The sequence below is a fragment of the Pelodiscus sinensis genome, chromosome 1 (assembly GCF_052426305.1).
Source record: "Pelodiscus sinensis isolate ZL-2025 chromosome 1, ASM5242630v1, whole genome shotgun sequence".
In the NCBI taxonomy this organism is placed as follows: domain Eukaryota; kingdom Metazoa; phylum Chordata; order Testudines; family Trionychidae; genus Pelodiscus; species Pelodiscus sinensis.
Window position 1 is genome coordinate 348,740,467 of NC_143052.1, and position 22,189 is coordinate 348,762,655.

General features: G+C 61.6%; 2 protein-coding genes across 4 annotated transcripts in view; one reads left to right on the plus strand and one right to left on the minus strand.

The window, feature by feature from the left end:
• PGAP2 (post-GPI attachment to proteins 2) overlaps positions 1-19,190 on the plus strand; it is a 61,027-nt gene extending 41,837 nt beyond the window's left edge. The window contains exons 6-7 of one of the 2 annotated variants that reach the window (XR_016348581.1): positions 16,556-16,786; positions 18,738-19,159. Coding sequence is in view for 1 of the 2 variants with exons in the window: in XM_089775819.1 (XP_089631945.1) it covers positions 16,556-16,672 (117 nt within the window). In the remaining variant the exon portion in view is untranslated. Of the gene's footprint in view, positions 1-16,555 lie in introns of both variants that reach the window. The other variant, XM_089775819.1, reaches the window with a different exon arrangement.
• Positions 4,697-22,189, minus strand: part of RHOG (ras homolog family member G) — a 36,644-nt gene continuing 19,151 nt past the window's right edge. For both annotated transcript variants that reach the window (XM_075919688.2, XM_075919689.2), the window contains exon 2: positions 4,697-8,304. In XM_075919688.2, the coding sequence (XP_075775803.1) occupies positions 7,694-8,269 (576 nt within the window). In that variant the 5' untranslated portion in view covers positions 8,270-8,304 and the 3' untranslated portion in view covers positions 4,697-7,693. The remainder of the gene's footprint in view (positions 8,305-22,189) is intronic.

A 22,189-nucleotide genomic window follows, 5' to 3' on the forward strand; every position in this document is an offset into this window, starting at 1 on the left:
GGGCTGTCCCCCCACCAGGAAGTCAGGCCTCGGCGCCCTGGGCAAACAAAGGCCTTATTTGCATCCCTGTGGAGGTGGGAGGGAGAGGCACTGCCAAGCAGCCCTGATAAGAGGGGCAGCTGGCTCTAGGCCATGCCCGGCTGCGGGCCAGCACGTGCCTCCCGCCACAGGCCGCCTGCCCTCCCCCCCGCCTGAGGGACGCCAAGGCGCCCCTAGCCGAGGCCGGAGACAGGCCCTGAGGGGTCTGGGCCGAGGGGGCACGTTACCGCAGCCCTCTGCACTGCAACGGGGCTGGCCCAGAGCGGAGCAGGCCCCCGAGCCCGGGGACCGGTCTGGCTCCGACTCGGCGAGCGTCAGAGTAAGTGCTGGACAGGGGGCAGCCATTCCTGCCTGACCCCGCATCTGCCCTGCAGCCTCACGCTGGCTCGGGGGCCCTTGATACGGTCCCTCCGGGCGTGGGGCCCAGCAGACCCCTCCAGCCCCCCCACCTCAGGCTCTGGCTCTGCAGGAGCTGTTTCTGTGGGGCGGGACTCTCTGTACCGCCTGCCCTGGGGCCGTGCGGGTGCTGCTAACCCCAGGCACAAGAGGAGATGTCGGGGGTGTGCCTGGCGACAGGGAGGGTCTCGGCCTTCTGCCCATAGTGTGCTCCTGTTAGCCGGGGGGCACGTAGGGCAGAAGGTTCCCCTGGGGCCCAGCAAAGCTGTGAGTTGGAGGGAGGGAGCGGGCCCATGCCTGGGGCCTGGCCGGCCGTGTGAACTGAGCCCCGTCTCGGCCGTGCGCTGCTTTGTTTAGTCGGGGGGGCGCATTCCTAGCTCAGTTCCCCGCTGACTGTGCGAAGGGGCAGGGATGGCCCAGCACCGCATTCAGGGGACTCACAGCGAAGCCGGGCAAGTCAGGCCCCTACGCCCCCCACCCCACTCCCAGCGGCTGCACGCTCCTGGGCGCGTCATTGACGTATGTCTCAGCTGTAGGTCTGCAGTCTTCCTGGATGGTAACATGGTCCTGGGTCGGGCAGCTGCAGGGGGCGGGGTCCCCGGGGCAGACGAACACCGGGGGGGGGGGAGGTCCCTGGAGCAGGCAGAAACTGGGGGAGTCTCCTGGGGGAAGGGTTACTTAGGCAGGTGCAGACGGGGGATCCTTGGAGCAGGTAGACGAAGGCGGGAGACATGGGGGCAGGCAGATGTGGGGGAGGGGCTGGGGCAGGCAGATGCGGGGGGGGGGAGGGTCCTTGGGCCCAGCAGAGGAAGGTGTGGGGGGCAGTCAGACGGGTGGGTTCTCTGGGGCAAGCAGATGTGGGGGGGAAGTTGCCCTGCCTCAGGCATACATGGAGGGGGAGGTGCCCTGGGCTGGGGGAAAGGTTACCCTGGGGCAGACAGATGCTGGGGGCTGCATTAATGGGTCAGGTAGACGGGGGGAGTGGGAAGAGTCCCTGGGACAGGTAGGGGTGTGTGTGGGGAGGGGGAGTCCCAGGGGTCCCTACTGCGCCTGAGCACCGCTCTCCGGCACCCCCTCCTGGGCCAGCGGCCAGAGCTGGCGGTGATGGCCTCAGAGCTGGCAGCACCTGGCCCTCAGCGGTTCCAGTTACCAGGGAGAGAGACCGAGTCGCCTTAGCCTGCGAATGGACCTCAGGAGTCCTGGCCTCTCACCCTGAGCTCGGGCACTAGCCCATGGGGGCACCTTATGGTCCGTTGTGTCCCAGCCGCTGTGCCCTGCCTGTTCCCGCTCTCCTGCCCTGCGGGCTGCTGCCTGGTGCGGGCCCCCCCAGCCTGTAGCCACCTCTGCTGAGGGCGCTAACTACACTCTGCACAGCTGCAGGGGTGGGCCGTGCTCTCTGAGGGGCCGCGGCCGGCCGGGGAGCAGGGAACTGCCCCTGGACACTGCCAGAAGCTCAGGACCACGCCCCAGGGGCTGCTGGGACAGAACTGGGGGGCTGACTCCCTTGCCGGGGCTGTCCATGGCTACTGAAGTTGGTTGCCCAGGATGGCTCACCCTCCTTCCAGCTGTGCTGGGAGGACCCTGTCACTGTATCCACTGTGCTTACACTGCGCCTTTGATCCCACCGAGGAATGCCTTGAATGCATCCCTGCAGCCACCTCTGGGGAGGAGCAGAGCTGTTTTGAACAGGATGCAGCGAGGACAATGCCCAGTTATCGCTCTAGTGCCCCGGCACCGTTGGCTAGTGCAGCGCCCCACCCCCCGCCGAGGCCCTGGGAAATAGGTCGGCCATAGGGCAGCTCAGGGCAGGAAGCGGTTGTGGACGGAACAAAACGGCAGGTCGAACGCCACTCCTGCATTCCCCCCGGGGCCTATCACCACAGCGAGCTCTGACTTGGGCGCTCAGCTCCAGCCGGTGGTGCTGGATTTCCAGCCTCCAACACACAGACTCTGGGAGAGCCGGGGTGCTCGGCGCCGTAGAGACACAGCGCCAAGGTGTCGAACGCTGCCCCCCGAATGGAAGGTCACGGCTGCGAATGCTGAGCCTTCCTCTCGCTGGGCCTCCATTTCCCACCGGGTACATGAGGCTGCTGGGTCCCTCTCGGCAGGCATGTTGTGAGCACCCCGCAGGGCTTGGGAGAAAAGCGGCCTACCCATTCTTATGCAAAGGGGGAAACTGAGGCACGGTCATCCCCCCTCCCAGACCACATGGAGAGTCAGGGACAGATGCCCAGGGACGTTTTCCTGGGGGGTCCCGTCCCGCCCCTCGCACAGCGGGCTCTGTGGTGTGAACTCAGCTTGGACTGGCTGAGCGGGGCTGGGAGACAGCAGGGCCTCCCCAGGCAGCCCTGCTCCCTTCACCAGGCTCGGGGCGGGGGGCTGGACCACACTGTATCCTGCCTGGGAGTTAGCCGCCCAACTCGGGGCCAGTTCAATGGGGCTGAGGTGGGGAAAGCTTCCAGTCAGCTCGGGCAGCCCCTGCTCTTTGCTTCTCAGCTTCAGCCCCGGGGCTCCTGGATCTCTCCCTCAGCCTCCGCCGTCTGGGGGGGGGCCCCTCACCCTCCAGCCTCGGTCATCCCCCGAGGGGCCCTCTCCCCTGCCCAGCAGCTCCAGGATGCTAGCAGAGAGGGGAGAGGGCAGGGGGGAGAGGCGCCAAGGCTGAGCCAGGCATTCCAAGCGATGCTGGGACAGATTAAATTCTTGTGTGTGAAAACAGCCAGCCCAGGCTGCTCCATCCTGCAGGGGAGAGGCAGAGAGCAGCTCTAGGGATGGCAGGGGACCCCCAGCCGTAACCATGGCACCCCTTGCAGCACTTTCTGACAGGAATTAACTCTCCCACACCCTGCACTGGCAGAGGAATTACTGACAGGGATGCACAGGGGCTAAGGGACTTGACCAAGGCCACTCCGCCCGGCAGTGGCAGTTGTGCCAATTTCGAATCTGGCCTCGATTGGAATCCCACTCTCGGGCGGCTCCTTTGGGCTCCGCTGGCACTGCCCCGTGGGGAAGACAGCTGTGGATCGGCTCGGGGGGCCTCCATGGGACAAGGAACCCCAGGGTGTCTGCTGCAGCACCCTGTGAGCACAATTACTTTGCACTTGGACAGGTGCTCAGTGCCCCAGAGGGGCGGGGACCCGGGCCCATTCTACGTGTCGGAGGCTGGTTTGCAGCAAGGCACCAGGAGGCCCGTACAGCACCGAGACCCCCACAGACAGCGGCTCGGTCAGCATGAACATTGTGCCCAGTTGAGGCTCGAGGGCCCAGCTGACAATGAATCGACACAGGCAGGGGCCGGAGAAGGTGGCTGGGCTACTGGACTTGGCTATCAGCTCAGAGGGGACTGCACATCCCAGGGCTGGGAGCCAATGTACCCTCTAATTTTTTTCCCATCCATGTGCGGAATAAACATTGTTGTGTGCACTGAGGCAGGTGCAGAGAAACCGAGAGGGCAGGCAGTCTGCCAAGCAGCTGGGCAGCATTTCCATCTCTCCCAGGTGGCTGCCCAAGCGCTCCGCTTGCCGGGAACACTGGTGGGAGGTTTCCACCTAGAACCCCCTGGACCCGGCTGGTCAGATCTAGGGCCCGTGGGCCAGGGCATCACTGCTGCAGCCACACATGGGGAGAGGCCTCCCTGGGGGCAATTCATGGACTTTACGGTCCGAAGAGACCATCACAGTCATCTCAATGGGGGACCGATGCCCGGGAAGGGGAGCACAGAGATCAAAAGACATTCCACTTGTGCTTCGGCCAGGTGTGACGTAGTGGGGGGGCTGTCTGCTCTGTAACCCGGTGTCCCCCTGCGCTGTGATGTGTGATTCCCACTGATGCACCCACATGTGGATTAGCCCAGACATCTGATAACAAGGCTCTGTCCCCAGGGGAGAGACAAAAGGAGGGAGGCGGAGGCGAACAGCTGGCTTGGGGGCAGGGTCTGGGAGCGAGCAGTCTTGGGCTGGAACCATGAAGGAGAAAGTCTAAGGAGGGGGCTGGAATCTGAGGGCCCTGGGGGGCTGAGGCATCTCAAGGGGGCTGAGGCATCCTGGCCCAGGCTCCTGTAACCACATCACATCTGTGCGGTGCTGTATCTGAGAGGAGCAATAAACCCTCCCTGTTCTACCGGCTGGTGGAGTCTGTTCTTGCTGCTACGGGGCTGCAGGATCGGGGGGACCCCGACTCGCCGTCACACCAGGCCCAGCCCGGCCCCAGCTGCTGAGGGCGCCCCCCCGGAGGGTTTCAAAGCAGAGCCCGGCAGACACAGGCAGCCTTGACATATTCTATTTATTAAAGCAACACCGCGAGGCGCTCCTTGCAGCCAGACCCGATTGTTTCTCTTGGCTTTTCCCTCCGCGGGTCCCTCGGGAGCGAGCTCACCTCTCCGGGGTCCCCGGGGTTCGTTTGCAATCTGGGCTCCGGCGTCACAAACGTATTAAACGCAGGGGCAGAATTGCCCTTCAAGCCGAAATCAAGAGAGGGCGCTGGAGCCGGCAGGAAAACCAGAGCGGGCTGGAACGGGGCTCCGCTCAGAAATCCCGGCCAGCCGTGCCGTATACATCCTGTTATACAGGCAGTTCCTTTCCTCTGCCCCTCACGCTGGGCCGCCGGCTGCCCCAGCGCAGACCTCTGAGCTGCCTTTCACCCGGTACGCTAGCCAGCCAAGGCAGCTACCACAGAGGCCATGTCCGCGTTGTGCTAATTCCCAAGGTCCCGTCGGCTGTACATACACCCTGCAGTGCCTCGCCCATCCTGGCGGGTGGCCTGCGACGTTGGCCATGTCGCCCACTAGAGGCTGCAGCCTGTAGCTCTCGCTTGCACGCCGACGCTCGTCCCGCTCACCTGGGTTCTTGTGACGCGCTGGCGGAGGCTTCTCTTGTCAAGGCAGCGGGCGGTGCGCTGACCCTCGCGAGTTTCTGCGCTCATCCCGGACACAGGCAAAGCTGAGGGTGGCCACCCGCCGTCGGCCTGGCGAGACAGGTGGAGGCTCCGGTGGCCTCGTCTCGCTGTTCATGGGAGACGTTTCCCAAGATGGCCAACGCTGGTGTCAGGAAGCCCCTAGCCAGGGATGTGAAGCTCTGGAGGCTGCCGCTCTGCTATGGGAAGGGACGGCGAACGGCCCAGAGTGCCAGCAACCTTCGTGGCCTCCAGCTGCCATCGATGGCCGGGTTGGTCCCACCTACTGGATTCTCTGCATTAGCTGGACAGGGCTCATGATTTGCTACTTTGCGCTATGGACGTGGGCGGAGAGTGAGTGGAAACCCGCCACCAGCACCACTGGAACTCTCTGCCGTGGCACAAGAACTCCTCCCACCCGAATGTCCCCTCCACATTCAACTGAGCCTGTCCGGACAGGGCAGAGACTCCCTGGCCCTTGGTTCCTGGTGGCTGCCTGACCCTGGGTGCAAGAGGGAGCCGGTTGCTTGCATTACAGCTGTGCTGGGGAGGAGAGAGAATGCATCTTGTTTCCCAGCCACCGCAGGTCGTTCCCCTTGGCCTCAGCCTCCATATCTGAGCTCACTCAACGAAAGGGGCCAGGTCTCCTTGCCAGGACCTCCCAGGACACGCTGCAGCGCCGTAGTTTCCTGCATCTCTCTTTGGCCTCCAGGCTGCACTGCCCCCTCCTCCCGCCCCGGGGGAGCATCCACAGGGAAGGCAGTCCGCTGGGAGTGTCGCATGGGCACGAAAGAGGCGGCGGGAGGCGGGAGGGGAGACAGAGCCTGCTTCATCTTTGCATCTGCTGGATCAACGGGTCAGGTCTGACGCTTGGATTGAAACGTGGAGCAGTGAGGAGATCACAGAACCAGAGGGACTCCGAGGGGTCAGCGCGTCCAGTCCCCTGCACGCCAGGCAGGGCCATGCACAGTGGTACGGTTTTGTGCAAAGGTTTTGGCTGGGGCAATTGGCCTTTGCTGTAGCAGAATTCAAAGGGCAGCTGCGGGAAGACGGCGGGAGGAGGAGAGACTCTCACTGATCGCCTACACTGGTGTCTTCAAGACCCCCTGTCTAGGCACATGGTGTTCGCAGCGCTCCCCACTTCAAATAAACACTTGACGGCTGCCGCTCACTAAGCAGGAGGCAAAGGGGCAGGTGGCTTTGGAAGTTCTCAGGACAGGTCTGGTTCCCAGGAGGAAGACACGTGGTCTCAGAGAGAGGTGGCTGGGCACAGGAGGAACCAGCCCAGGATCTCAATGCCAGCAGCAAAGCGTGGTGCTCTTTGAAAAGAGGTGACCCCAGAGGGCGGGCTGGGCCGCCTGTTCTAGCTGTGGAAGAGGGGGCGTGTAGCCAGCGTGGCTGGAGCCTCCGGCTCTGTAAACGTGTCTCTGGAAATGGGGCCGTGTCAGAAGAAAACAAAAACTCCTTTGGGAAAAAAACAAAACAGAAGTACCAGCTCCCCCACCCCGTGAGCACAAACGCCTTCTCTTCGGAACCAGGCGGGACACAGCGACAGCATCTTCACACAGGGGTAGCTTTTCCAAACACGCCGTGCGGCCGGGTGGTCTCAGAGGAGAAGGAACGTTGAGGAGGCCAGCAGGAGACAAAAAGGTCTTCTGACAAATCAGAAGTCAACCCAGTGGAGGCCCTGACAGGTCTTCAACGGGACAAAAGCGAGCCCGACGTGTGTCTTTGGGGGCGGAGCTTTGCAACCTGCAATTCAGCAATCGCTTCCGTTCCGCCGGCCCGTCAGCCAAACCGAGCAACCCCCGAGCCTGACTCAGCACCGAGCACGGTTTTTGGTTTCCTTCCATCCCTGTAACAGGGGGTTTTGGGGGACCGAAGGCCGAGGAGCTGGCGTATGAGGTTGCAGAGGCTGTCGAAGCTCTCGCTTCTCAGGAGAGGGCTTGCCAAGATATGGAAGCCGTTCAGCTCTGAGTTACACATCAAAGGGGAGGGGAAACTGTCCAATGACCCCCCCCCCCCCATGTGATCCAAGACAATCTACGCATTAGTGCAAACAAGGTTTATTATTATTGCAAACAGCCTTGGTTTGGTGACACCCAGGTCAACAGTTGCACCGTCACTGGACGAAGGCCAGGCTTGGGGCAGGGGGGTGGGACACGCTGGATACAATGGAGGCAGGACGTCCCCTGCTGTGGGGCAGAGAAGCGTCTGGAGAGAAAAGGGCCTTACATACTAGCATCACTGGGAGCAGAGGGACCAGGCAAGGTTTGGACAAGGGCAGAACCATCTCCGAGTCCTAAGGCACCCTCCCCAGCCCCAAGCAGCCACCCTGCCCAGAGGCATGCTTGGGTTTCCAGAGTCTTCCTCACAAAAGGATGCAGGACTTTTTAGCTTTCACCGGGGGAGGGTTGAGGACGGCCCGCACGGCCTCCGTGAAGACCTCCTTGATGCCGTCCTGGTTGAGGGCAGAGCATTCCATGTACTTGACGGCGTGGATCTGCTTGGAGAGGGTGATTCCCTGCTGGGTGGTGACGGGCACCTGGTTCTGCTCCTTTAGCTTCTTGGTGGCCTCGGGGTTGTTTCTCAGATCTTTCTTGGTGCCCACCAGTAGGATGGGCACGTTGGGGCAGTGGTGGCAGACCTCCGGGTACCACTTGTGTTTCACATTCTCGTAGGAGGGCGGGCTGGCGATGGAGAAGCAGATGATGAAGACGTTAGTCTGGGGGTAGGAAAGCGTCCGGAGCCGGTCGTACTCCTCCTGGCCTGCCGTGTCCCACAGATTTAAGTTAATAGTCCTGCCGTCCACCGTGTTCTGGGCGCTGTAGTTGTCGAAGACCGTGGGGATGTACTCCTTGGGGAAGGCGTTGGTGGTGTAGCAGATCAAGAGGCAGGTCTTGCCCACCGCCCCGTCACCCACCACCACGCACTTTATGCTCTGCATCCCGGCGCACCTTCCCTGGGCTCCGCTTCAGCAACCTGGTGGGGGGAGGAGAGAGAGAGTCAGGGAGCAGGCTCAGGGCAGGGTGCACGGAAGAGGGGCAGGGCCTTGGGGGAGGGGGTCACAAGGGCACCGTCCAGCCGTAAGGGTCTGGGAGGGGAGCGAGGCAAGTGAGCGCAGCTGCCACGTGACCCGCCTCCTGCTCCCACCCAGGCTCCTCCGTTGAGACCTAGAGTCACCGAAATGTAGGGCTGGAGGGTGGGGAACTTTATGGCACAGAAGTAGGCCCAAGTCGGGGTGATGGAAGCTCCTAAAAGCATGGGGGCTACTGGAGCCTGAAAGGTGACTCCGCACCCTGCATGCTGTCCCTGCTCCCCATGCCACCCCTTCTTCCACAGCCTCCGCTCCCGCACCCCAAGGTCCTGCCCACCGCCCACCCCTTCTTCCACAGCCTCCGCTCCCGCACCCCAAGGTCCTGCCCACCGCCCACCCCTCCTTCCACAGCCTCCGCTCCCGCACCCCAAGGTCCTGCCCACCGCCCACCCCTCCTTCCACAGCCTCCGCTCCCGCACCCCAAGGTCCTGCCCACCGCCCACCCCTCCTTCCACAGCCTCCGCTCCCACACCCCAAGGTCCTGCCCACCGCCCACCCCTTCTTCCACAGCCTCCGCTCCCGCACCCCAAGGTCCTGCCCACCGCCCACCCCTCCTTCCACAGCCTCCGCTCCCACACCCCAAGGTCCTGCCCACCCCTTCTTCCACAGCCTCCGCTCCCACACCCCAAGGTCCTGCCCACCCCTTCTTCCACAGCCTCCGCTCCCACACCCCAAGGTCCTGCCCACCCCTTCTTCCACAGCCTCCGCTCCCACACCCCAAGGTCCTGCCCACCCCTTCTTCCACAGCCTCCACTCCCTCACCCCGAGGTCCTGCCCACCCCTTCTTCCACAGCCTCCACTCCCACACCCCGAGGTCCTGCCCACCCCTTCTTCCACAGCCTCCACTCCCGCACCCCGAGGTCCTGCCCACCCCTTCTTCCACAGCCTCTACTCCCGCACCCCGAGGTCCTGCCCACCCCTTCTTCCACAGCCTCCACTCCCGCACCCCGAGGTCCTGCCCACCCCTTCTTCCACAGCCTCTACTCCCGCACCCCAAGGTCCTGCCCACCCCTTCTTCCACAGCCTCCACTCCCTCACCCCGAGGTCCTGCCCACCCCTTCTTCCACAGCCTCCACTCCCACACCCCGAGGTCCTGCCCACCCCTTCTTCCACAGCCTCCACTCCCGCACCCCGAGGTCCTGCCCACCCCTTCTTCCACAGCCTCCACTCCCGCACCCCGAGGTCCTGCCCACCGCCCACCCCTTCTTCCACAGCCTCCGCTCCCGCACCCCAAGGTCCTGCCCACCCCTTCTTCCACAGCCTCCGCTCCCACACCCCGAGGTCCTGCCCACCCCTTCTTCCACAGCCTCCGCTCCCGCACCCCGAGGTCCTGCCCACCCCTTCTTCCACAGCCTCCACTCCCGCACCCCGAGGTCCAGCCCACCCCTTCTTCCACAGCCTCCACTCCCACACCCCGAGGTCCTGCCCACCCCTTCTTCCACAGCCTCCGCTCCCGCACCCCAAGGTCCTGCCCACCGCCCACCCCTCCTTCCACAGTCTCCGCTCCCGCATCCCGAGGTCCTGCCCACCGCCCACCCCTCCTTCCACAGTCTCCGCTCCCGCACCCCAAGGTCCTGCCCACCCCTTCTTCCACAGCCTCCACTCCCGCACCCCGAGGTCCAGCCCACCCCTTCTTCCACAGCCTCCACTCCCACACCCCGAGGTCCTGCCCACCCCTTCTTCCACAGCCTCCACTCCTGCACCCCAAGGTCCTGCCCACCGCCCACCCCTTCTTCCACAGCCTCCACTCCTGCACCCCAAGGTCCTGCCCACCCCTTCTTCCACAGCCTCCACTCCTGCACCCCAAGGTCCTGCCCACCCCTTCTTCCACAGCCTCCACTCCTGCACCCCAAGGTCCTGCCCACCGCCCACCCCTTCTTCCACAGCCTCCGCTCCCGCACCCCAAGGTCCTTCCCAAAGGGTTCTGACAAGCTTGAACCTCAGCCCGTTTGCACCAGGGCCATCTTGGGTCCTACGTACACCAGCAGCCGGCGTCTCCTGCGCCCACGCGGGCACTAGGACAGGAGGCCTCCTGGGAAGGTGCTACAGAAAGTCATGCTGGTGTCAGGGTCAGTTCCGGACCAGCATGGGATGGAACCAAATGTTATAGTACACTGAGGCCAGGGTGAGGGGCACACAGAGACACACTGCGGCTTCAGTGAGAAGGGACACCTAGCTGAAGTCATGGATTTGTGTCGCAGGCGTGCCCATCGTGCGAGGCGCTATACAGACAGATGGCCTTCCCCCCAGAGAGCCTGTTTGTGTAGTCTGGAAAAGAGAAGACTGAGGGGGGACACAATAGCAGCTTTCAGGTGCCTAGAAGGGTGTTACAAGGAGGAGGGAAAAAATGATTCTTAACGTCTGAGGATAGGACAAGAAGCAATGGGCTTAAAGTGCAGCAAGGGAGGTTTAAATTGGATGGTAGAAAAAACTTCCTGCCTGTCAGGGTGGTGAAACACTGGAATAAGTTGCCTAGGGGGGTTGTGGAATCCCCATCTCTGGAGATATTGAAGAGCAGCTTAGACAGACACCTGCCAGGGATGGTCTAGCGCAGTGTTTCTCAACCAGTGGTGCGGGTGCCGTAGGGGCACTCGAGAGAAGTCTGGGGGGTACGTCAACACAACTGAAATTTGGAGAAAACAGAATGTTTGAGGGGGGGCACACTCCAAGAACGTGGTAAGTGGCCAAGGGCCGCACTCTTCCATGGTGCACCGTTAATGGAAGAGGTGCAGGGTGCGGGGTGGAGGTTGGGTGCAGCGGTTGGGGTTGTGACCTGGGACAGGGGATTGGGGTGCAGGGGCTGAGAGGGGGTGTGGGTGCAGGAGCAGGGTGCAGAGGGTTTGGATTACATGGGGCAGGAGCAGAAGGGTGGTGGGAGGAAGGGGCTGGGGTACAAGCTGCAGGCTCTGGTCAGGAGGCACGTACCTAGGCTGCTCCCAGCCAGCAGCCCAGCAGGATCTTCAGACAAGCTCCCTGCCTGCCCTGCCCCACCCCCACTCAAAGCAGCCGGCTGCAGAGGCCATGTGTTCACTGAGCACTGCGAGCAGGGGCACTGCATGCTGTCTATGCCGCAAGCATGGCCCCGGCATCTCCCATTGGCCGGTTTCTGACCAATGGGCGCTAGGAGATCGTGCTGGGGGCAGGGACAGCATGCAAAGGCCCCGCCCCGGGGCCCGCAGTGTGCGGAGCACACAACCCTGCAGCCAGCTGCTTTGAGCAGTGTGTGGGGCGTGGAAGGCGGGGAGCCTGCCTGAGGCCTCCGCTGGGCCATGGGCTGGCGGTGGCGGGGCCAGGCCTGGCAGTTTGGCTGGCTGGATCCAGCCCATGGGCCACGTTGTGCCCACCCTGCTCTATGACAATTGGTGGGACCACAACAAAGAGCTGGGAAGAGCAGAAGGTAACAAAGGGGCAACGCCAGATGCCCTGTGAGCTCACGGAGAACGGGACTGTCTTTCCCCCGTCGGAGCCTTGCTCGGTCTGGTTACCGGGCCACATCCTGATGCTTGTGGTTACGTTCGGCCCTGCCCCCCCTCCAGTCTCCGCGCCGTCCCATTTCAATACAGGACCTGCTTCCCCGCCCACCCTGAAGAGCTGGCTCCGGGGCCGCCCACTGTTACACAGCTGCCCCGTTCCACCCCAGAGGTGGCTGCATGAGAGGTGCCAGCGTTCACGAGATTAAAAAAGCAAAACAAGCCCCCCAGTCCAACCAATCCCGTTTCTTCACACGCCCAAAGCAAGCCCCCTCCACTTTGGCTCGGCGACACCCCCCCCACAACAAACCAGCCCCAAAGACGCCATTTCCCTTTATGGTGAGCACTGTCCACTCCCAGCCCCCTGCCACCAAACCAACCAGAAAACCTGCAGCGGGGGCGGGGGGCACCCCCAACACCCGCACATGGCCGGCAGCCAGCCAGAACCAGCAAACAACCGCACTCCCTGCCTCATTACAACCACCTGTGACCCACAAGCCTCCTCGCCCAGTCCTGTGACTGCAGAGGTGTTAAGTGGCCCCCTCACCCTGAGCGTGCTGACTGCTCACAGCTGGCTGTGTGCGGCTGGGAACCTCTCACTGGGGTCACCACGTCCCAAATGCTTTCCCCTGCCCATCAGCCCCCCCGCTGTGCAGGGGGCTAGGCGGTGGGATGGCTCTGCGGGGTGGGGGCGAGAGGCCAGGCTGCGCGGAAGGGGGTAGCTTGTGAGGACAGTAACTCGCGGGGCTGTACCCCATCCAAACGCCAGGGGAACATGCCCCCAGCAATGCAGGCGTTGCTGTCCCATCACGCCACCCTTCGCATGCCCCAGGCCCCCGACACCCTCCTCCTGCTCCTGCCGCCGCGCACCCAGCCCGCCCGGCCCCCCCGCTTCCTGCCTTCCCTTGGGAAGCGCCCGGGGGCTTAGGGGCACGAGGCTCGCAGTGACCAGTGTTCCCATGTGACCTCCCTGCCCTACACAGCTGCACAGGGCCCAGCGTGCTGCATGGTGTGGGCAGCCAGTCCCAGCCCTGCCTCTGCCCAGCAGCAATGGGAGCCCGGGGGGTCCCTCCCCACAGCACATCTTGGGATACAGGACACCCCAACTCCCCTGCCCGGTCCAGGCCCCTTATCCTGCCCTGCACATGCCTCTGACACAGGCATCCCCCTGGCAAAGGGGAAAGCAGCCAGCTGGGCATACTCAGTGTCCCCCCCCCCACAGGTTTCTGTCCTTGGAGGCCTATCGCAGCTACTGGCAGCACGGCGCGGCTCAGAGGCATCCACTCCCTGCAAGGCACTGGCAAGCTGCCCTCTAGCCTAGCCCCATAAGCCGGCTGGCCTCTGTTCCCCTCTGCGCTGCCCCCCAGCTGTTCCCCAGCCTGGCCAGGTTCCTCCGTGCCTCTGCTTCCTTCCCCTCCCCCCCATCCGGCATTCCCCCGCTGCCAGGCATGGAGGGGGTCTCTGTGAGGGGACCACCCACCCCGCACGGCCATGGGGGAGGATGCCCACCTGGGGCCAGCCTGCAGAGGGGACCTCACCCCACGAGTAGGAGTCCAGGAACTCCCGGGTTCTGTCCCCACCTGGCTGTGTGGCCCCAGCAAGTCCCCCCTTCCCTGGGCCTCAGTTTCCCCTCGGGGAAGTGAGGCTGAACTGCTGCATAGGGCTATGGAGGAAGAGGGCTCAGGCCGGCTGCTGTGTGGGGAGAGGCGGGGGAGCCAGGAGCGACGCTTCCAGCCTGTGCCAGTGCAGTCACTCAACGGGAGCTGCTCTTTGCAGGCTGGCTCCTCCGGGCCCGGACCACTAGAGCCGTGCGCATCCGTGCTCAGCTAGAGCGGACTCAGGCGGAGCTGGGTGGTCTCGGGGAGAATTCACCGGGCTGGGGAGCGGGGAGCCTGAGTCACCAGCGGATGGGGCCCACTGGGTAGGGCCTGGGACTGAGGAGAGCTGGGGTCAACTCCTGGCTCTGCTGTGGACTCTGTGACGTGGGCAAGTCACTCAATCACCCCCGTGTCCACATCCCAGCCGGCACGATGGGGTAACAGCACGGCCTGGCCTCCCAGTGGTGTGACAGGGCCAGAGAGACCCCACGGAACAGACTCATGTGTAAACGGGGCAAGTCAATTCCCCAGGCGCTGCCTCAGTTTCCCCCCAAGGGGCGTGATCCTGTAGGTGCCTCACAAGGGGCGTGAGGTTTGACTCATTCATGGCAAACATGCTGAGGGATCTCTGGGTAGGAGGGGGCAGCAGGTTGGTGCTGAGGAGCAGCGGGCGCCCCTCCCCCAATTACTTCCCTCTGCCCCTTCCACGATCCCACCTGGCGCGACGTAGGTAACTGCCATTTACCGCCCCGGAAAGGACTTGTGGCAAAGCCCTGGCCCCCTGAGAACAGCCGGTCTTCAGCGCTGAACTAATTATCAGAGAATCACAGACCCACAGAGCTGGAGGAGACCTCAGGAGTCATCAAGTCCAGCCCCCTGCTCTAGGCAGGACCAATCCCAACTCAATCAACCCGGCCAGGGCTTTGTCAAGCCGAGACTTAAACACCTCTAGGGATGGAGACTCCACTACTTCCCTAGGGAACCCATTCCAGCGCTTCACCACCCTCCTAGGGAAATAGTTTTTCCTAATATCCAACCTGGACCTCTCCCACCACAACTTGAGACCGTTGCTCCTTGTTCTGCCATCTGTCACTTCTGAGATCAGCCTCTCTCCATCCTCTTCGGAACCCCCTTCAGGAAGTTGAAGGCTGCTATCAAATCCCCCCTCACTCTTCGCTTCTGCAGACTAAACAGACCCAAGTCCCTCAGCCTCTCCTCGTAGGTCAAGGGCTCCAGCCCCCGAATCATTCCAGGGTGCCGGACTAGAGAGGTTCAGCCTGTATTGAAAGTCACTTCTGCTCCCAAAGGTCCCTTCCCATGTGCAGGTCATCCCTCCCCCCCCCCCTCCGGCGTCCTGAGCAGGATGCTAAGGAGGTTCAATCACAAGAGTAAAGTCACGAGACACCAGTGACCAAGCCTGGCCAGCGCTCGCTCGATTTCCCAGCCAGCTCATCTGTCGGAAAAACCCCTCGGCTCTTTCGATTTCCTTTTGAAAGAAGGTGATTGCAGTGTGGACGTGATTGAAGGTTTTCCGAAAAAAACTCTGCAGTGTAGACACATCCTCAGGTAGCTTCTTCACAACAGCCTCGTGACTTCACAACTGCCTCGTGACTTCTCCTGTTGTAGGGCAGGTGCTTCCTTCTGGGGTTCTTCCATGTTGTTGTTGGCCGTCAAGTCTTGTCCCTTTCTCCCTCCAGAGACTTTTGAGACCTGCCCAGTTCTATTTGCCCGGGCTGGCTTGTTCTCTCTAGCTGCCTCCTTTACCCTCTGATTAGCCATAGGGGCATTTCTTTGCTCTGCTCGCTGCCGATGTCATTGGCTGGGATGTTTACTGCCAGCTCGCAGATGAAAATGTGGCCTGGAGTGTGGGCTGTGCCAGTCCCTGGGCTCTGTTCCCAGCCCCCACAGTGAGCCACCAGGAGCGAAGGCGCAGTAGCAGAATCCTGCCGGGCCCCCAGGTACACCCTCAGGGGGCTAGCCCCTCTATCACTGCTCTATTTAGAGAGCTGGCTCCGTCGAAGCAAGCTCAGGCCGGTCTGCACACGCGGTCACGCTGCAATCACACCCCTGGGCAGAGCAGGCAGCTGAGCTAGAAGCAGGGGGTAGCTGCCTGTTCTCACCCCCTCTCCGCCCGGGACCCGGCTGTGACCACGCCCGGTGCCATCAAGCTCCCCGCCCAGGCCTTGTGCTGAGACAAATCCAGGAGCCGGAGGAAGGGGTTTCCTGCAGCCGCGGGCTGGCGTCATACACAACCCCGCCCCATGAGCCGGGACCCGCCCGGGCCTCCAGTGATGGGAACGCCCTCCCCTGGGGCGGCTGGTGAATGTTCCCCTCTGGGCAGGTGACAGCCGCAGCATCCTGGCCTGCCGCCTTGGCTCACGCCCCTGCTGGTGGGGACAGCTCCTTGGGCTGTTTAGTGACGGGGGGGGGGGGAGAGGGCAGAACCCCAGTTGTGTGGCGGTATCCTAAGGCAGCCAGGGCAGCGGAGCGCCCCCTACCAGCGCAATGGGGTATCACCGCTGCACACAGCACACTCCCAGCTACGCCCTCACGTTCCCGGGGGGGGGGGGGTTGTCTTCCTTTACCTCCAGGCCCAGCCCAGCTGGGCTCAGCTGCCCCCTGAGAAGACACCAGCTGGGGCTTGGGCAACCCAATCTGCCCCACCCCCACCCCTTTTAAGGAAACAGGTTTGTAGCTGCCTCTGCAGGGTGGTGGCTCCTTGGCCCTGGGCAGGGAAGTGTTATTTCCTCTCGGTGACTTCCCATTTCCCCCCAGGGAGCTCAGGACCGGTCTGAGGGATTGCCAGATGGCTCCGGGCCCCTGGAACCCAGGATCAGACAAACAAACAGAGGCTAGGATCACCATTCCTACCCATTCCGGCTAATTCATCCTCCATGAATCTATCTAGCTCTTCTTTTGAACCCTGTTAAAGTCCTAGCCTCACCGCATCCTCTGGCAAGGAGTTCCACAGGTTGATTGTACGCCGAGTGAAGAAAAGCTTCCTTTGGTTTGTTTTAAACCTGCTGCCTATTCATTTCATTTGGTGACCTCTAGTTCTTCTATTGCAGATCCAGCAGCAGCGGCTTCGGGGCTGGGTGCAAGAACCCGTCCCTGCAGCAGGAAGATGTGGGCTGATCAGCTGCCTCACCCCCTCCCCGGTGTGCAGGCCCCTTCCTAACCTCTAACTGTTCGAGAGCAGAGCCAAAGGTTGGCAGCTGATCTGCAGAGCAGAACAGGATGGGGGAGGCTAAGCAGGTCTGCTGAGGGACGAGTGACGGGGGGTGCCAGCAGGGAGCCTGGTAAGATCCAGGGGGTCGCTGCCCCAGTGAACTTCCACTCCTACTGCACTGCCCAGCAAAGGGACAGCTGAGAGGGGACCAGCCTCTCGGGGTCGGCAATACACCAGGCATGGGATTGGAAGGAGCTGGCACTAAGGCCATCAGAAAGGTGCGAATCCAGGACCATGGGACAGAGGGCAGAGTTCTCCGACTGAGCCAAAGAAGTCGCTGGTAGCGGTAGTAGGCTCTTAACTTCTTACTGGGACAAAGGCCTGTGTTCTCACAGGGAGGGACAAGAACAGCGGTATGTCCGGGTGGGTGGCCGGGGTTTCCATCCGACCCACAGTCTCGCTGGTCTCCCCCAAACTCCCTGTGAATCAGATTAAAACCCCAGGCCCCAAACCCTGCAGGGATTCAGCAGATAACCCTGGAGCCAGCCCCCTGTTTGGTCAACGGAGCCGATCTCTCTAACGGGCCAAACAAAATTCCCAGCTGGGCACAGCCCTGACCCCAGCCCATCCCCCGGGCACCCCCGTGGCTCCGAGAGACAGCGGGACTGGTAGAGAAACAAGCCACCATGGGAACCCCTGAGGGCAGCAGAGAATAGTTTAAGCCAGGCACCAGGGCTTCCTTCTTCCCTTCCCTCCTGGCCATCGCCTCGAGCTGCCACAAAACCAACCGTCCCGCGGGCTTAGAAAGGAGCATCAAGGGAGAAAAGACCCTGCTTTCCAGCAAACCCAACCTGGCTTCTCCCTCTGTGAGGGATCTTGGGAGACAGCGACGGCTCCTTGTGCCTTGCTCCCCGACTGTTACCAGGCTGGGGGGGTCGGGTTTGTGCGAAATTGCTCAGGAAGGGATGCTGGATGGTTCGTTCTGACCTGGAGCACGGAGCCAAGATGTGGTGTAGCTCTAGAGCCACTAGGGACCACGGATATCAAGCTGCTCTGAGCAAAGCATGCTGGGAAGGGGCGGAGTCAGGGGCCTTTATAAGGCAGGTTCCAGTGCCACTTGGGATACTGCCTCAGGGCGCCTGGGAACGAAAGCCCATGGAAAGGCGGTGAGTAGGGCTGCTTGGGCAAAAATGTATTGGTGGGGCAAGATTCTGGCACCCTGAGCTCTGTGGAAGTTACTGTGTGGTCGGTCTGGTGACTCTCCTGGCTTTTACCTCATGGCTTTACCTCTGTGCCCCCTTGCCCCACTGCTGTGGTCTGTAGGGGAACTGGACTCTCTGCGAGATCAGGCCTTTAAACAGCCCCCTTGTTTCTCATTCCACTGATTGCATGTATTGCAAGGGCACTGGGAACCCCGGCCCGGTGCGCAAGGTGCTGTACAAATGCAAAACTACAAATGAGAGTTCCTGCCCCCACCTGCCAAAAGGCTCGCGGAGTCTCTCTCGATTGCTGCCCGCCCCGGCCCCTTTCGGGAACGGGTGCTTCAGAATACCCTGAGCAGCCCCGTCATCAGGGCACCTTGAGATCAGGAAGTCCCCCGTGAAAGCCTGCACTTGCAACATTTCTAGGTTGCAGCACTTTGGGGAAGCATTTAGTGGTGGGAAGTTCCTTTCAAGCGCTGCCCTTTTCTAGCTCGGACCTGGGGCGAGCGTCAAGTCCTGGATCCTACCTACTGGAGTGTGGGTCAAGAGCTGGTACAGACCAGGAGTCCACCTAATCCAGTATCATGCATCCCCCACCTGCTTCAAGAAACCCTGCAGCAGGCAGAGGTGGGGTACAACAGCCCTCCTTTTAATCCGCAGTGGGCCCATCTTCTTTTGAACCCTGCCAACCTCTGGGCCTTGGAGATATCTTGTGGCAGTGAGTTCCACAGGCTATTCGTGCACTGTCCTTTTCTCAACCTTCATTTTGTCCCTTTTCTGTTTCATTGACTGCCCCCTTCTCTCGTTAGGCTGGGAACCTCTGTTCAGCCTCTTATCTCCCTTCCCCTCAAGTTATAATTTTGTATTCCTTCTTTCTAGCGATGGCTGTTCCAAATGTTTGCATCTCAATGCCTTTGGATTCAAAATGGCGGATTGGCCAATGAGATCTTTGGAAAATTTTCCTTTTGGCTGAAATTTTCTCTGCAGGGGGTGGGTACATGGGGTGGTGACTTCTTTCCTTTTTTTCTCCCTTCCCTCTCCAAACCCAGTAACCTTTTGGATCGTGGTAGTAAAATGGCAGCATTGGTTTCCAAAACTCTACATTTTGTACTGAGGAGGTTTGATTTTTTTCATGGCCAGACTGAGATCCTCTAGTGGGAAGCTTGGGGGAGGGGAGAATTTTGTGGCACTTCCTGTGGTATTTTTTCTGACCAGCTCTAATTTGGTTTTCTCACTTAACTAAACAGCCCTACCGTTTGCAGCCTCTTCATACAGCACCGTGTCTGCCCCTTTTAAGGGAGATGAGTGAGCCCCACCTACGTCATAGCTGCTTCTCAGCCTGGGGGTGGGGGTGGGGTACCAAGGGGCCCCTAGACATCCCTTAAGGGCTGAAATATTTCCGTTGGGGTATGGAACCAGAGGAGGTTGTTGGCTCGTTCCTGTGGAAGGCCACAAGGATTTGCAGGAGGCCAAATACTCGAGGGACCCGCCCAGGGCCCTGTTCTTTCTACCGGAGCATGGGAAACACTCAGAGGTAGCCTGAAAGGGACCCAGAGTTGGGAGCGAAGAGAAGCCAGGGAAGGGCAGAAGGTGTTTATCTGGCCTCTCCCCCCCCCCCCCCCCCCGAAGGCTAAATCCATCTGTGACTTGGCTTGAGGGCTAAGCCACCTCTCCAGCACAGTCTTGTGTGTGGCTAGCTGAGACCCACCTCGGACAGGGGCGGCCCTAGATCAGCTGCCAGCAACTGGCGCCCAAAGCGAACCGTGCAATCGGCACCCCACCTCCAACCCCCTCAATGATATTGCCTCACCATGTGGCGCCCCATTTATCTTGGCGCCCGAGGCCAATATGGATGGGCCGCCCCGGTCCTCGGGGGAGAGAAACTGAGGCAGAGCGCGCCAGCAGTGCCCCGTGTAAGCAGAAGGGGGCAGTATGAGGAGGCCACGGCTCTCCCTAGAGGGCTCCTGATTCTAGCCGCCCATCTGCAAATCTCGGAGAAGGGGCGACCGGAGGTGAACGCAGCACAGGGCGCGGTGACACAGGCACATCCGCAGGAGCTCGGCAAGCCAAAACCCCGGTGTACAGTGCAAGCAGGAAATGCACAGCAGGCTGTTCCCCCTAGGCAGAGCCCAGCCCAGCCCCACCTCCCAGCCTGGCAGGTGCTTGCTCCAGCCTCTGCCACCGTCCGGACCAGGGACTGTTCACCCAGCTCGGGCAGGGGCAGAGGGAACCTCCCGTGCAGCAGAGCAGCGTGGCGTGGCCTTTGGGGAAGCGTGTGCCGCCTGGGTGATTGGCGGCAGGAAGCGGCGCGGCAGGGCCGGCGGCGGGAAGGCGGCGTGCACTCGTGGGAGGCGCGGCGGGCGACCTGGCGGGGGCTGAGTGAGGCGGGCGGGGTGGGGGGAGGGGAAGGCCAGCTTCCCTCCACACACAGAGCGGGTTTAAAAATACACTCCCGCCGGAGAGGCAGCTCAGCCGGCGGCGCAGCCCGGCCAGGCCTGGATGGACCCCGGGGGCTGGCTGCTCAAGAAGCTCCCAGACAGGAGAACCGGGTTCAGGGGCTGCCTGCACCACTCACGCCGGATCCCTCCTGGGAACGGACACAGGTCCCAGTGGAAACTGCAGTCAAGGCCCCTGGGCAGGCGGAGAAGACAAGGCAGGATCATAGGGTCTGCAGGGAGCTTGAGAGGTCATCTAGTCCAGTCCCCCGCCCTCGTGGCAGGCCTGCCGATGGCGGGGGGGCAAAGGAGGAAGCTGCCCCAGTGCCTGGCCGTACCAAAGGGCCTGGAGCTTCTGCAGCCAGAGGCCCAGCCCTTTAAATTGCTGCCAGAGCACCACATGGCACGCTCCGGGCAGCTCTTAGGGCTGCCTAGGGGCGGGGGTGCCACACAACATGGCACGCTCTGGGCAGTACGGAGGGCTGGGGAGGTGGGACGTGCCCTGATCTAGGTCAGGGATGGTTAACCCCCGTGCAGCTCTTCCTGCCTTAAAGTGCAGCTCGCGAAGTCTCCCCCATGGCTCGAGAAGCTACCCCTGCACCCCTAGAAACGGTCCCTGGCCCCCGGCTCCCTGTGCTCACCGGGGCAGGGGAGCCACCTGTTGCATTGTGGTTTTTTTTTTTTTTGCTCAACAACTCTGGGGGGGGGGGGTGTTTAGGGAGCTCTTCCCCCCCCCCTTTTTTTTGCTCAACAAAAATTGCTCAAAAAAAACCATTCTGGTGCGTCTCTGCGCATTTTTTCCACCACTGTTTCGGCTCTTTGTTTAATGGGTTGGCCGCCCCTGATCTAGGTGGTGCACAGGACTGGCTGCTCCCAGCCCTGTCCCTACCACCTCAGGCACTGCCCCTTCTGGGGCACACATGGTAGGGGGGGCTCCCCTGCCTTGCTCTGGGGCCCGGTGAGGCTGTTGGCCTGCGTGCTGGAGGGCTAACAGCTGGTCGCCACTGCAGTTAGGTTGGGGGAAGGAAGCTTTTGTCAACTTAACTATGTCCGTGTCTGCACTCCAGCCTTCCACCTGCTAAGAGAAGTGCCCTCCCACACCGACAGGCTGTAATAGCTCCACCCCCAGAGAGGCGGGACATATGTTGACCTAGGCAGGGTGATGCAGCTGTAACCCACACACCTGCTGGGTGTGGTGCACTGTCCCATCTAGACCACTTAGGGAGAGAACAATGAGGCTGCTGAGAGCCAGCTGGCTTTTAGCTCATGCAGGAAGCTCCAGAGGTCCTAGGTTCGACTGGGCCCCGCAGATGCCCGAGGTCTGCTGGTTACACAGTGTCTGTGTAACCCTCCCTTCTAGCCAACTGGCAAGTGTTTGTCAGTTTCATAGCTCCTGCCATGAAACTGACAAGGAAGCCAGGAAGTTACAACCCAGCTGCCGGAGAGAACTGGGAGTGTGAGCTCTGCTCTAGGGTTGCCAGGTGTCTGGTTTTGAACCGGAACAGTCCAGTATTTGAGCTTTCTGTTCAGGAAACAAATTGAGAAAATAGAACTGTCCGGTATTTTCTCAATAAGATGGAATGCAGATTGTGATGTCATGGCAAGTGTGTTCGGTATTTTTGTTGAAACCATCTGGCAACCCTACTCTGCTCCCAGCTAGGAACTGGCAGAGGGGAATGAGGAATTCTGGGCAGCTTCCTTCCTGCCCTGCTCCCACCTGGGAATGTTGGCTGACTTGTCTGTTTCACAGCTCCATGCCAGAGATATGCAACCGACAAGGCTGCCTGTGTCGCTACTGGAGCGAGCAGGCCCTGGAGGGAAAGGGGCTGAGACTCCATTCCCCAGGGGTGGGAAGTCTGAGGCAGCTGCCTCCCAGCAGTGAAGAAGGAAGAGAGG